The sequence below is a fragment of the Syzygium oleosum genome, unplaced genomic scaffold, assembly GCF_021117445.2.
Source record: "Syzygium oleosum isolate NSW1041296 unplaced genomic scaffold, Sole_v2.1 Sole_v2.05, whole genome shotgun sequence".
NCBI classification, from domain to species: Eukaryota; Viridiplantae; Streptophyta; class Magnoliopsida; order Myrtales; family Myrtaceae; genus Syzygium; species Syzygium oleosum.
In genome coordinates, this window is record NW_026607489.1 from 7,410,394 (window position 1) to 7,424,147 (window position 13,754).

Consider the following 13,754-nt stretch of genomic DNA (forward strand, 5'->3'; position numbering starts at 1 on the left):
GTCTTTTAGGCAACGTTGTTTCATCTCAGTGAAACGAGGATTTTCGAAATGGAGATTAAAAGCGATGAAGAGGAAGTTGGTATTTTCCTTTTTTCTTTTTAAATGCTCGAACGATTTAATCCATAGTATATACAAGTACCGTATACATTTGAAGAGGTTTTCAGGTCATCTAGGAGGATCATGTCGCCCCGAGCAATCATACAGTACGGATGTCTCGCATTTCATTATCTTCCGTTTGAGAAAAATGATCAACCCAACACTTTTATACTCCGTGATTGGTTGGATGGATGGGTGTCGTGATTGGCCTAAAATTTTTGCTCGATATGTTTATTTGTGTTCTGACCTTTTCTTTTTTCCGGGTAAATGTTGACTTCTCCAATTATGGTAAAAGTTACTCGAATAATCATTTAATCTTTTGTTAAAGGACGATTATCCTAATAACAAAAACAGGGATTATTGTGCCAAAAAAAAAGGAAATTTGTTTCTCAAAATAGGTTCTATTAAAAAGCTTAGATCTTTATGGCATCCAAAATTGGCAAACTTCTTTTGAGATCTCTCCATTTTCAAAATCTTATCAGCATATTATACTCATTTTAAAACTGATAGTGCACGTCATATTTATATTATGCTGCACGGTAATTTTTTTCATCAAACATCACTACCAAATGGAAATTACCGACCTATGTATTTATTTACATTTATACGATGTACAAGGCCAAGTGTTGCGCTAATCGCTAAACTCTTGAATTTGGTGTACACTTTTCGGACGATCAACTTACATTCCTTCTCAAAAATTAAAGGAAAATGATATATAAGTGGAAAGTCGATATAGCTCAGCAGAGATCGTAACAGATCTCGTATTTTCATGTACACATAACCTCACATTTGAAATTTGTATTTTTGTTCCCGTGTTGAAAAAGCCTGTCAATCCAATTGAACTGATTCAGATAAATCGAGACAACCCGTGATTTTCCGATAAGAACTATTTATTTTTATAATTCAACGCGGTTAAACTTATTTTCGACTTCAAGGTGTTGGGTGTATATTGATGCCGAATTAACGTTCTCTATCTTGTGGATTATATATCTACTATTTGATCTATCCTTTTGACTCCGCCACTAGGTTGATGGATTGATTCAATGAACCTAGCCCAATAGAGGTGGGCGCGTTGAGCGCAATCAAAGGAAACTTTGTGCTTAATATGGTTTATTAAATTATTATGGGACAATGTGATTACGAGAGGTTTTCTCGTATAGTCATCATAACATTTTACTTTCTAACACGAAAGAAGGGACGATGCAACTTTTTACCTGAAAAAAAACAATTAAATGAACAAAAAAGAAAAAGAAAAGGGGGGTTGAGCGATTTTACTTTCCAAATGAAAAAAAAAAATGTCAAATAACGGGTTCCCATTAAATACCAATCCCGCTTACCTTGCTGGATTATTTGAGAATTCCTTAATTACTTAAAAGCACATCTCAATCCGACTTTACGTCCCCTCTAATCTTTCTCTTTATTTTATAATTATTATTTTCTTTTATTGAATAGGGTATCTCCAAGAAAGTTCAATTCCTACTTGGCGATTGAAAATTTAGGAAAAAGATGGAGAAATCATCAGTGGAAGCGAAGTCGATTAGTCATCCGTAGCTGTAATTATTTCCCAAATTATCGGCTTCTTCTTTTATAATTAAGATAAATTACTAACATTTATTGGATAATTTTGATGAATAACAGCCGCCACATGATTTTTTTGAACACATATTTTCCGCTACTAAATAAAAAAATAATATATGTATATATTTTGCCATTGCTTTGTCCAGCTAATCCTCTCTCTTCTAGGAAATTCGAACATGGCGTGTGGGAAAGTCTCCCATAAATAGCGCAACGTGGATTTCTTCGCGAACAAGCTTTCGGACTTTTCTTTGTTCTTAGCCTAGGAATCAATCCTATTCTAGGATAGGGACTTATCCAAAAAATTCGAACCGGTCGTCATTATCCACATAATTTTTTTCATATAAAGCGGAGATGCTTATCCAAAAAGTCAAAAAATTTATTGTACGGTGATCAATTCGGTCCTAAACTTTTCGGTTGTGCCAATTTAATCATAAACCTTTTGACGATTCGCCAATTTAGTTCTAAACTTTTTTTTTTGTCAACGTGTCAATTTAGTCCTCAACCTTTTCGAAGATTTGTCAATTCAGTCCTAAACCTGTTATTTAGATATCTGGTCGGAAGGACTAAACTGACACGATCGATTATACTGCCGAATCGTCGAAAGGCTTAATACTAAATTTAACATGATTGAAATGCTTATGACTGAATCGGCCTCCCTTATAATAGGTTTATGATTTTTTTGGATAATTTTTATAAATTTAACATATTTTTTTTTTACGGATGGGCACACGTGGTAAACAAGGATTTGGTGGGCAGTTCGGAAGCTTCCCACCTGTTTCCCTTCCCCCCTCTCTCGTTCTTATCCTGTCGTACGTTCCAAGTCTGACCATTTTGTCGTCGCTGGTAAAATGCAACATGAAAACGTGCCGTGAAAGCAGAAAGAAGGAAAGCAGGAGAAAGTAGTAATAATGGTGTCGACCAGAGATGATTATTAATTTCCACCCCACGAAAAAAGTCTTCGAAACGTTGTTGGTCCGTCCGAGGAATGGTCGAATCGGGCCAAATCCCCCACGCCGCACCAACCCCCACTTCCCCCAGGAGACGGGTTTGGCCCTTTCTCGATCCTTGGGGGATGGGGGATTCCCCCCCATCGGTGTGAAATCGACCCCCGGTAGCTGTCGCGCGTGTGGCGAAACCGCTGTCGAGCGGATGTCGATCGGGCGAGCTTTTCAATTTTGCCGATTTAGTTTCGAAACTCTGCGCGGGGCTCTGATGTAGTAATTTCCGTCAATTTTTTCCCGGGGAAATTGCCGATGCAATGGTGTGCCGTGTAGGTTGGCCGACAATGACTCGACCGCTATATTAGCGATTTCCGACGAAAATTTATCGGAAAGACTACATTGAAATTTCGAGTAAAGGTATAAGACCAAATTGGTAAAATTAAAAAATTTAGGACTGAATTGACATTTATATAATTGGTAAGTTTATGACCGATTGGATAATTTTTCCTATATAATAGGTCTTGATGCCAACCGACTCAACCTTGAATAACATTTCAAACCAGACTTTATTGTCTCTCTTTTTATTTTTTTTCCATGGGTTCCCATTGCCTTTGGTCTAAGATTAGTCTTCCAAGGAAAGATTCACGAAATCCGCAAAAGCATGCGCGAAACCGAGATCCGTTCCCACCGGAACAGGGAAGAAGACCAAGCACAGATTGCAAACGTGAAAGATGGCAGAGGCGACAATCTCCCAATTTCTTCACTGCCCATTTTGAAATGCTCGACCAGCACATACCCAAAAGGATTAGCGGGACGCTTTCGCGACGTACATTTTTCCGGGGCACGCCCGAGTCGAATCCGGACATAGATTCTTCGTCGCTCTAGCTCGGGAGAAAAGAACTACGGAATTACGACGTCGCCTTTCTCTTATTATTCACTATCGTTTTCGGAGTATTGGATCGCTTCGAATAAGTCACTTTCCCGCATGGACAAAAAAGATGTGTACGCAATAGTCTCTTTTTTTTCTTCCTTCATGAAATGAGAAGGGAGTAGAGATTTGACGGAGCGTGAAAGCAAAATGAGGAAAACGTTGAACTAAGACGGAAAAGCAGTGGAATGGTGCAAACTTGCCCCACGTGAAAGGAACGCTGAAACTACAGACCACAAAAAAGAAGAAGAAGAAAGGAACACTGAAACTGAGAGATCAGCAACACTGATTATTCCCGGCGCCGTAATTTGGGTTGAGGCAGACCGCTAATTAGTGTACATTGTCGACGAGAGCGACAAGCCGTCATTTTCTGTTCTTGGGGTGGTGGTGCTTTCAATCTTCTTTCATACATAGTTGGAGCTTCATAATACCCTCCAACTTACTTAGTTTTGTCCACTTTAGTTTGAGGCTCTGATTTTGGGCATTTTCAGTAGGAAATGTCTCTCTTTTTTTTTTTTTTCCTTTTCAATTGTTTAGGCTTGTGTGACCGTTAATTTTGCGACGAAACGCCCTAAAAAGAATGATGTCGGTTTTGCAAAAAGGGAAAAAAAGATTTCGAGGGGCGGGTGTCGCCCCCCTTTCGCCGGTGACGGTCGACGACCCCGGCCTGACCACCGCCTGCAAGGGCCCGGACCTTCTCCCTACGAGCAAGCAGGGCCCTTGCTTGCCCTTTTGCGTAGCTGGATGGTGGCGCCGTGATCGCCGCCACCACCAAGAGAGGGAGGCTTAGCCCTCAACTTAGTGGTGGCGAGGGCGGCGATTGTGCATCACAACCGAGCTCTGCAAGGGTGCGATCTGGTGAGGGCAAGCAGGTCATCATTGGAGGTCGGGCAAGGGTCGACTACCAGCATTTAGCAAGGGTCGCCACTTGCAATCCCACCCTTAATTGTGTTATTTTTTATTTTTATTTTGATTTCTTTTTTCAATTTTGAGATTATTTCCAATTTTAATTCTCTAATGTTGTGTTAAAACTACATTGTTTTGAGATCAAGAATCCAAAAAATGATTAAGAGAGCATAAAGAAAATAATAAAATAAGCTGTGGTATCTTTCGTATGCTGAAAAAGTGATGGAATTGACGAAAGGATTCAAGCGCACGATGTTAAATGAAAACTTTCAGACTACAATGCAAGAAGTCGATAAGTTTTTACTTGCTCTGCAATTTTAACGGTGGAGGAAGCATATTGAGTTGGTAAGCAAGAGAAATGTGCACAATGCACACGCACTTACGGACAGATTTGGCTTTGGATGTCCCTGGTTGTCAAACCTAATTTGTGTGCTAAAAGCATAACGTTTCTTGGCTAAAAAGCGAGAAAAATAGAGGCAAAGGAGTTCCATTGTCTCGTGGAGTGGCAAAGAAAAACAGAGCCTGCCTGCATTGCCTGTAAATGATTTGCCTCAGCATTCAGCACATACTTTCTACGCATCCAATTGGCCGCTACGGCCTATGCATCACGGAATCCCAGCAAAAAACAGAACAACGTAAAGAACCATATCTCAAGTCGATTTCGCAGGATTCGATTTTGAAGGCAACATTGCTCAATGATGTTGTGCGCAGACACTAACAAGCAGGTTCAAGCTTCTCTGCTGAAAATATGACAGAAACCAGAGCTCATGCTAGACCTTCATTCTAAAATGACTAGAAAGAAAAAACAAAGATTCAGCGCAACATAACTTGCCAGTTGCCACGTAGCAACAGGTTACATTGCCAGTATAGGAAAATAAACCACCATGCAAACTAAGTGAAATTGTTAAACTAGTTCACCATACAAAAGGGGTAAAAACCCGCATTTTTAATTCCCATTAACTGATAGCCACAGGGATGAGGGAATGTGATCTAAGCATCCAGATTTCAATCAAATTGCAGACATAATTCTATATAGTTCAGCATACATAATGCAAAACAAGAAAAAGGAGCAGTCCCCAATTGATTCACTTTTCCGGAACAAAACGAGAAAAAGGATGACAGAAGCTACAGGTGGTTGAGGAACACTATGAATGATCAGCTTCCAGCTCCACAGAAAGATCAGTCCATTCTCCCCTTCAGAATTTGTTCTTTGATTTCAGTTGGTGTTCTGCAGGAAGAAAAATAAAAAAAACACAACGATGGCATCAGCCATAGTCGTCATTGCCCTTCCAATATGCTGTCACATTCTGAATGCCAGGTTTGTATTCTTTGCATGCATCTTAAGACGGATGAATAAGCAAATTCCACCAAAAAAGAAAATCAAAGAACTAGGGAAGTATCGATCAAGCTTAGGAGTTGTTAGGAAGGAAAACGGAGAGACCGTCATAATAGCCCCTTCTTAATCTTCTCTTCCAGGGGGTGGGGTTTTGCTTTTTTTCATCTTTTTTTTTCCGGAGGGGGGGGGACCAATATCTTTGTCAAATTCACCACATCAAAACTGACGTCACCAGGAATTTATTCTCATTAAACTCAGAAGTTCGTACAAGCCTTGTTTGCCAGGTAATGAAGTAAAATGATGCTCAATGGCCTATTGTCATAGCTTCCTTCAACTATCCATTTCTCTCCCAAAAACCACCCAATGAGTGAGAAAACAAATGTCGAGAAACTGCAGAGGGCCACAGAGTTTTAGATTTTTACCAGATCCAAGAAGAACCAGAAACTACAATTTAACCTTATGCATATGGATACAATGCGCACACAGGAGGCTATGAATTTGACAATTGTCCACAAAGCCCACATCCATACAGATAGTCATACAGACATAAACTAAGTCATCAAAAAGAAGAGAAGAAGGCTTACACAACATAGACATGTCCTCCCCAACCACTTAGACAGTCCCTGTCTACCGATGATAATAAAGCTTGAGAGACAGTTTCGAACAATTCCTCAGCTTCCTGATCAAAACCAAAGGCAAATTGACAACATGAGTCGTCGCACATGCAATAAATAGCATTTCTGCATTATTATAAGCACACAACCTGCAGAAAGAAAACTTTACACAAGTTGTGTTGGATCCATGACATGGCATCTTGAATAACTTTTTAGACCAAACATGACACAAGTCATGCATCCAACATAGCCTGCGCAAGCTTTTCTCTACACAGATTGTGCACAGAATATTATTCCTTACAAAGTTACAAACCAACCATGTCAGGCTTGAACATTGACTCGCAGGCACCATAAAGAGATTCTGAGGCAGTGCCAGCAACAACAAAATCTTTAGCTAGCTCCCTGAAAACAGAAACAACCAAAAGTAATCACTGGACTATAGAATAGCTATTACATATAGCAACAGAAAGATTACAGTCTCCTAATCATCTTTAATACAGTGAATCTTTTAAATAACACCGTGAAGATAATTAACCACAAAACAAGCTGGGTTATTAATAGAGCTCCACATAATCTATTGACAATTTTCCCTTGTAGGTAATACTTGGTTATATTTGGCTATTGAATGAAGACAGCAGCATATGACCTGAAAAAAGTCATTTCCAAGCTCAAAAGGAAGCGAAATGGTAGGAAATCATGAAAAGTAAATAAAGTACTTTCATTTGGTGTCAGATGCAGGAAATTGGAAAAAAGAAAACACAGGTTAGCCAATTATTAGACCATACAATCAAGGACTGAAATTTGGCAAACTAGAACATCAGCACATTCTCACTTACATGTACACATGCTTATTTCTCTTCCAATTGATCATGGAGGAACCATTCCCACTCCATTTCACAAAGTAACGATTGGTCTCCTACTTGATCTAACAACCTTGAAAAACTTCGTCAAATGTGAAGCCAAGCTAGATATGCCTCGACAGAATAGTTAAAAGGACTCATTTAACCAGGGTAGTTATCTTTTCATCTCTTAGGTGTACCCCATGTCTATTTCTATTTCACTTGATCATGGAGGTACCGTTCCCACTCTATTTTACAAAGTAACAATTGGTCTCACTATTGATGTAACAACCTAGAAAAACTTTGTCAAATGTGAAACAAGTTAGATATGCCTTGACAGAAAAGTTCAAAGGACTCATTTAACCAGCCTAATTATTTTTTCACCTCTTTTGACAACTGTCAGCAGGCAGAAAGTTCCCCAAATGAAAATTTTTCTCTCCATCTTCATAATAGGAGATAGATATAATTAAACCATGGAAAATGGTAATGATTTTTATGGCAAGTTCCGCTCAAAACCAAAAAATGTAGGATTCACAACCTATACAAATATGATGACAGACATTGAGAAAACTAAAGAAAAGAAAGCATGGATAAGGACTTGATACAAACCTCACAGAGCAGATTTATATCACAAACAAGACTTTTTTTTTTTTTGGGTCGTGACAAACAAGACATTCAATGAGTGAATATTACAATGAGTGAATATTACATGGCGTGAAAAATTGAAGAATGTCGATACAGCTAGTCAGGTGGTGCAAAAATAAAAGATGGAAATATGGATGTTTGGAGTTCATGCAAAACAACACCATAACCTCCTAATTATTTGTTTAGGTTGAATTAAATACAACTTGGACTGCAACATGTCACGAGACAATGGAAAAAGGGCAAGAAGGGTAAGCGTTGAAGAAGGCATAGGACAGCAGAATATGAGAGAAGACGCAGAATATACTGTGATAGGAATTCTAAAAGTACAGACGAAGAAGCGGGATACCCTAAGCTACATAAATATGCTGACCAACAAAACAATGAAACAAACTCATGGCAAATGAACATGATTCCAACCAACAATTCACAAATACATCTTGGACAAGGCTATGATAACATTTATCAGCAAAGTTATGCCACCACTGCAGAAAACAATAAAAAAAGAAAAAAGATGTGACTACAGTTAAGTCACATAAACAAAACCCAAGAGATGGCAATTTTGAGTTGAGAAAGCAAAGAAACAAATCATACATCCTTTTCAGTGATTACAATGGAGGATACCAAACAGAATAATCAAGATAAGCACAAGAAACAATATTCTGTGGAAAGCACAGGAAAGCATGGGAAAAGAACATGATAAAGTACAAACAACTGGGGCAAAAAGCACAGCAGGAAATTGTTCTTAAATCCGAGAATAATATTTTTCAATTATTAAACTTGTTTCTGCCTTCCAAATATAATGCGCACTAATGATCAAGCAGCTTCTTTATCCACAAAGAAAACTTAGATTCGGTCAAAAATATTATGTTTGAGAGAGAGAGAGAGAGAGAGAGAGAGAGAGAGAGAGAGAGAGAGAGAGAGAGAGAGAGGAGAGAGGACTTGATTATCATCACAAACAAGAATTAGGCATCCAAGGACAGCTTAACCACTTCTCAGAGTTAATGGGTCAATTTGGAACTTAATAACGGATTTCCTCATTCATGTGCAATTTGATTTTTTTTTCAGTATATAATAAGACAAAATTCAACAAACAAGCAAGCAGTTGATAATGCAAGCAATCCAATTGGGCCACTCATTTCAATTGAAGATTTAGGATTTCAATTCAAATTTCAACATCCAATGGTCCTGAACTGAAAAAACTCTATAACATCAGAGATACATGGCAAAGTTACGGCTACCACAAAGATTTAATGGGGAAAGATTAGGAAGACATGCAGTATAAAAGACAATGTTAATACTTTAAGCTGCAAGAATTTCACAATTAGCGGTTACCAATGCGGGTGAAAAAGACGAGTAAACCATAACAAACATACTTGGCTCCAATAGAATCCATCGTGCAAATGAAGGGCTTGTCTTCATCTCCCAGTCCAGCAATTACAGGTTGGCAAAAGTAAGGGCCAAATCTGAATAGCAGACAATAGCAAATATATTTTAACTAAGAACAATCGACCTGCCTGCACAACTTGAGAAATAAATCATAGATGCCAATAGGGGCTTTTTTCTAGCCTTTTCCAATCATGCTCATAAAGAAAAAGAGGAACAAGTAGTAAAATGAGGATGAAAGTTGATGAACATACTGAGGAAACCTCATACCTCATCCTACAGATTCTTTTAAAACCCAGTGAATTAGTAATCATAAAAGGCTCTGCAAGACCATCAATCTCTACACTATGAAGGAAGAATTCTACCAAAGCATCAGTACTCTGCAATGACCTAACGCATATAACTTAAAGATCACAATAGCATTTCACATCTCAATGTGCATATCAATTTCTTTCTGATGGGGGGAAGGGCCGGTTGATTTGTGGCTGGACCAGTCCAAGACAAGCTAAATGCGAGTCCAAAATTGCAGGGACTATCCTCTATTGCTTGCCTGCTTATTACAAGTCGAATGTGAACACCAAGCACACAATTTTGATTATTTTCCTACCCAATTTCCATTTCTTATGGCTTATGGAACCAAAGTAAAGGAACATCCTTGCGAAGCCAAGTTCTTATCCCACGTATTGGTTCCTAGCGAATGCACTTGTACGCTAACAAGCAATGCACAAAGTGAAATCACTATCCACGAGTCACTTTTCCGAACCAAAAAGGGGGTAAAAACAAAACCCCTGCGAAGTAAGAATCGAAGCTAACCTTTTCTCGTAGAGAAGAGCCGAAACAAGGCTCGCAAATGTCTCGGGCTTCATGTCCCTCTCTTCCCGAAGCTGATACAGTTTGTGCCTAAACACAAGCCTCTGGTACCTTCAAATTACACACCGCCAAGACTCAATCAATCACCCAAGCTAAACCCGCCCAAAAGTAAAAAACATCACATTCGCTCGTGACAAAAACCGAAACCGAGCTCAAGGAGATCAACGGCTATTACAGAGTCTGAGCATCGGTGGCGAGCCCGGAGAGACCGAGGAAGAGCTTGTCGTGGACTTTGTAAATCCTCTGGAAATCCGTGGCGATGGTCTGGAGCTGCACCCCGAGCCTGCGGTCGCTGGCGATGGCGAAGCAGTTCTTGCCCACCATGGCGATCAGGGCGCTCCCGTTGTACTCGAAGATCTGCACGGCGCCACGCACGGTTCCACCGAATCAATCGACGACGACGACGACGACAACAACATACAACGATACGATTCCGGACAAAGCCGGCCGGAACGATCGACACTCGCGTACTTACCGACATCGGAGATTTCGCGGGGGCGTATCGATCGGAGGAGCGACGGTCGGAGCTCTGCAAGGATGGAGATTTCAGGCGAAAACGAAGGTCAGGCGAGAGTGTCCGTGCAAAGCAAAGCGAAGGTTAAAGAGAGCACAGCATCATTCGGCTTGGGGGTCACTCCAGGAATTGTTTCTGGGCCGGGCTTGTCGTTCTTGGGCCTGGTCTTGGTCTTGATGTTGGGCCGGGCTTGTCGTTCTTGGGCTTGGGCTTGTCTGCTTTGAACCGGTCCAAATGAACCGGAAGCTCTAACCGGTTCGGTATTCAAACCGGTACGGGTCGCCATCTCTGGTAAAACCTCTTCTAAAACCCTTCGTCTTCTTCTTCTTCTTCTTCCTGGCGTTCTGCAGCTCCCGGACTGGACGATTGGCTGAAGCGAGGCGCGCGCTGGGCATCATCGGTTCCATCCTCTAACCCCCTGCGCATCCCTTATGCGCTGGTCTCGTCACGGGATTGCTCGGTCAGCCACCGAAACTTTGCTGTTTTTACGCTAGCTTGCTTCGTCCGATTAGCCTCTGACTGCCGAAAGTTCACGGGCAATCTGATCCTTTGATTTCTTTCGATGCAAAGTTTCGCGTGCGTCGTGTTGGATGATCTTCTGTTGTGTTATCGTCGTAACTTTGCCCGTTTTGCTTTGTTGGCGTCTTCCATGATCTAAGGTGTTCGTTTTTCGATTCATTGTTTGCTCTCGCCTCCGTGTGTGAAAGTCGAAGCACCTTTGGCTCCGGCTTGAGATTTTGCTCGGTAGAGGTGGTGGGTCATTTTGCTGCCTTAGAAAGCTTTTCCCTTTTTTTAGGAATGGAGCTGAGACTAGTTCAGCTATGGGTGCATTATGAGTTATGATTGTGTTGCCCGCACTTGTTTTTACACTTGACGGATATTCACGCTGAATGTCACCTGGATGCAAGAAGAGCCTTTTGATTTGTGACTTTCCGCAAATTCCCCTCACCTTACTTTTTCATTCACATCTATTAGCATGCCTGTTCGTTTTTTTTTTCTCTAACTCTTCCTCGTATATATGTTGTGTATATTGCATCCGTATATAGTTGCTGATTGTTTTCACTTTTGGCAGTGAAGAAGTCCGTTCTTGCTTCCTCTACATAGCACGACCTTCATTTCTTGTACTCAAATGTAGCTGCCGTACGGGTTCTGCCAATACTGCTGTTAGCAATAGGAGACAGTATAACAGCTGCGCTTTATCGGAATCACATAGTGGGAGGCTTTCTTACCACGGTCAAGTCGTAAATCTTCCATCTAGAAGGGAGTTGAGCAATCTGGGTTATTCTCTGAAAGTTGCATGTGGTGAACCGGACTCTATTCTCCAAGCAGATAGTTTGCAGCACCGGTTCAAAAAATGGCAAGAACTAACGAAAAATAAGCTCACGGCAAGCACTTTTAATGCAGCGATTGGCTTTTGGCGTCAGCCAAGAGTCCAGCTCTGGTTAGAAAAACTTGGCTTGATTGAGCCATTTTCTGGTAACCTGGCTACCTGTTGGAATAATATAAAGGAAAAGGAGGCGCTTGAAAGCTACGAGCAGATCACTAGATATAATGTCGATTTGCCTGAGTTTCAAGTTTATGGAAACAATAATCCCGAAGACAGTTGGCTTGCTGCTTCACCTGATGGAGTAGTTGACTAACTTGTTCGCGGCTTGCCCTGCAAAGGAGTTCTAGAGATCAAGTGCCCATTCTTCAATGGAGATATGAATAGAGCTTCCCCATGGTCTCGGATTCATCTAAATTACATTCCTCAAGTGCAAGGTTTGATGGAAATTTTAGACAGGGATTGGATGCATTTCTATGTAAGGACTCCCAGAGGCAGCAGTCTTTTCAGAATATACCGCGATAAGGAATATTGGGATCTTTTGAAGCTTGCTCTTTCTGATTTCTGGTGGAAGCATGTGCAGCCAGCGAGGGAGCTGTGTAGTAAATGCGAGATAACTAATCCCTTATATCAACTCAGATCATTTCGTCCTGCACCGAGGCATGAATTATGTAGTCGTATGGTCTGTGAAAGCAAGCGCATTGTGGACTCATCCGAACTAATATTTTATGAAATTAATGGCCCACTCCAACGTTGACATCTGGACAGCCATAAAATGAGTTATTAGAGAAGCTTTTGGCGCGACTTAATGTGATCAAAAGTCATCTCATGCATTGTGGAGGATTTGATTAGGACTTTAAGATACAGAAGCATCTAGATAAAGCTTCATGCTTCTGGACTTTATGATAGTGAAGCAATCTATGAAGAATGCAGGGTAAAGCTTCAGACTTTTCCTTTCACCGGACTCTAAAATGCTGGATACTATCACACCAAAATGCTGCTTTGAGGTGATGCTGAAGTACGCTAATTGATAATACCATGAGAGGATGGGTAGCATTCTCGTTCACTGTGAAAGATTGTACTAAAAAGACTGGGACATTTTTGTGTAAGCATCATTGGCCTTGAGGCTCATGTAAGTCTCTCTCTCTCTCTCTCTCTCTCTCTCTCTCTCTCTCTCTCTCTATGTGCACCCGCAAGCATGCGGGGATGGATTTTCTTTGGTCTTTAATGGATATTTTTTTTCTCTGTGATTTTGCTGTGCGTTGGGTTAAGTCTGGTCACTGTCTTACAATGTTTGAGGATTACCTGTCAGAAAAAGAATGTTTGAGGATTAGAAGTGGTACCTTGTTGAGGTTATCTAGGTACCCTGTGCTTACAGCTCTCTTTTTTGAAGTTCGAACCGTTTTCTTAATTAACATCCTTGGGGAAAATAGAGCCTGGCTCTACTACTTTTCCCTTCTTCCTTGGTTCGATGATAGATTTTATCTAACTAGGCATATTAAGAGACAAGGCATGGCAATCTAGTGTTCGTAATTTATATACAAAACCTTTTTTTTTTTTTTCTGCTAATGGTCCTCACTCTTTATTTTTTTCATCTGTTGGCTGCTCAAGAGGCATGGTGCTTCGTTAAATGACGTAGATATAGTTCATGCCAACTCATAACAGGCCCCACAACTATTTTATGCTATAATTGTTAATCACAAAGCGTTGTGTCATAAAGGGATTTCTTTGTTGGCAACCCATTTTCTTTATAATGAACTCAAAGACTTCAGAAATTCTT

The 13,754-nt window shown here is 40.5% G+C and overlaps 2 protein-coding genes across 2 annotated transcripts; one reads left to right on the forward strand and one right to left on the reverse strand.

Moving 5' to 3' along the window:
- Positions 1-5,316: 5,316 nt before the first annotated feature.
- On the reverse strand, positions 5,317-10,752 carry LOC115676393 (proteasome subunit beta type-3-A). Its single transcript, XM_030599292.2, has 7 exons — positions 10,612-10,752; positions 10,312-10,493; positions 10,080-10,187; positions 9,257-9,346; positions 6,717-6,801; positions 6,370-6,464; positions 5,317-5,677 (listed from the first exon to the last, which is right to left on the reverse strand). Exons 1-7 carry the CDS (start codon positions 10,615-10,617, stop codon positions 5,629-5,631), a joined length of 615 nt encoding a protein of 204 aa, XP_030455152.1. The 5' UTR covers positions 10,618-10,752; the 3' UTR covers positions 5,317-5,628.
- A 217-nt stretch (positions 10,753-10,969) lies between these two features.
- Positions 10,970-13,083, forward strand: LOC115676391 (uncharacterized). The gene is made up of 2 exons (XM_056311156.1): positions 10,970-11,110; positions 11,723-13,083. Exons 1-2 carry the CDS (start codon positions 11,082-11,084, stop codon positions 12,288-12,290), a joined length of 597 nt encoding a protein of 198 aa, XP_056167131.1. The 5' UTR covers positions 10,970-11,081; the 3' UTR covers positions 12,291-13,083.
- Positions 13,084-13,754: the final 671 nt, after the last annotated feature.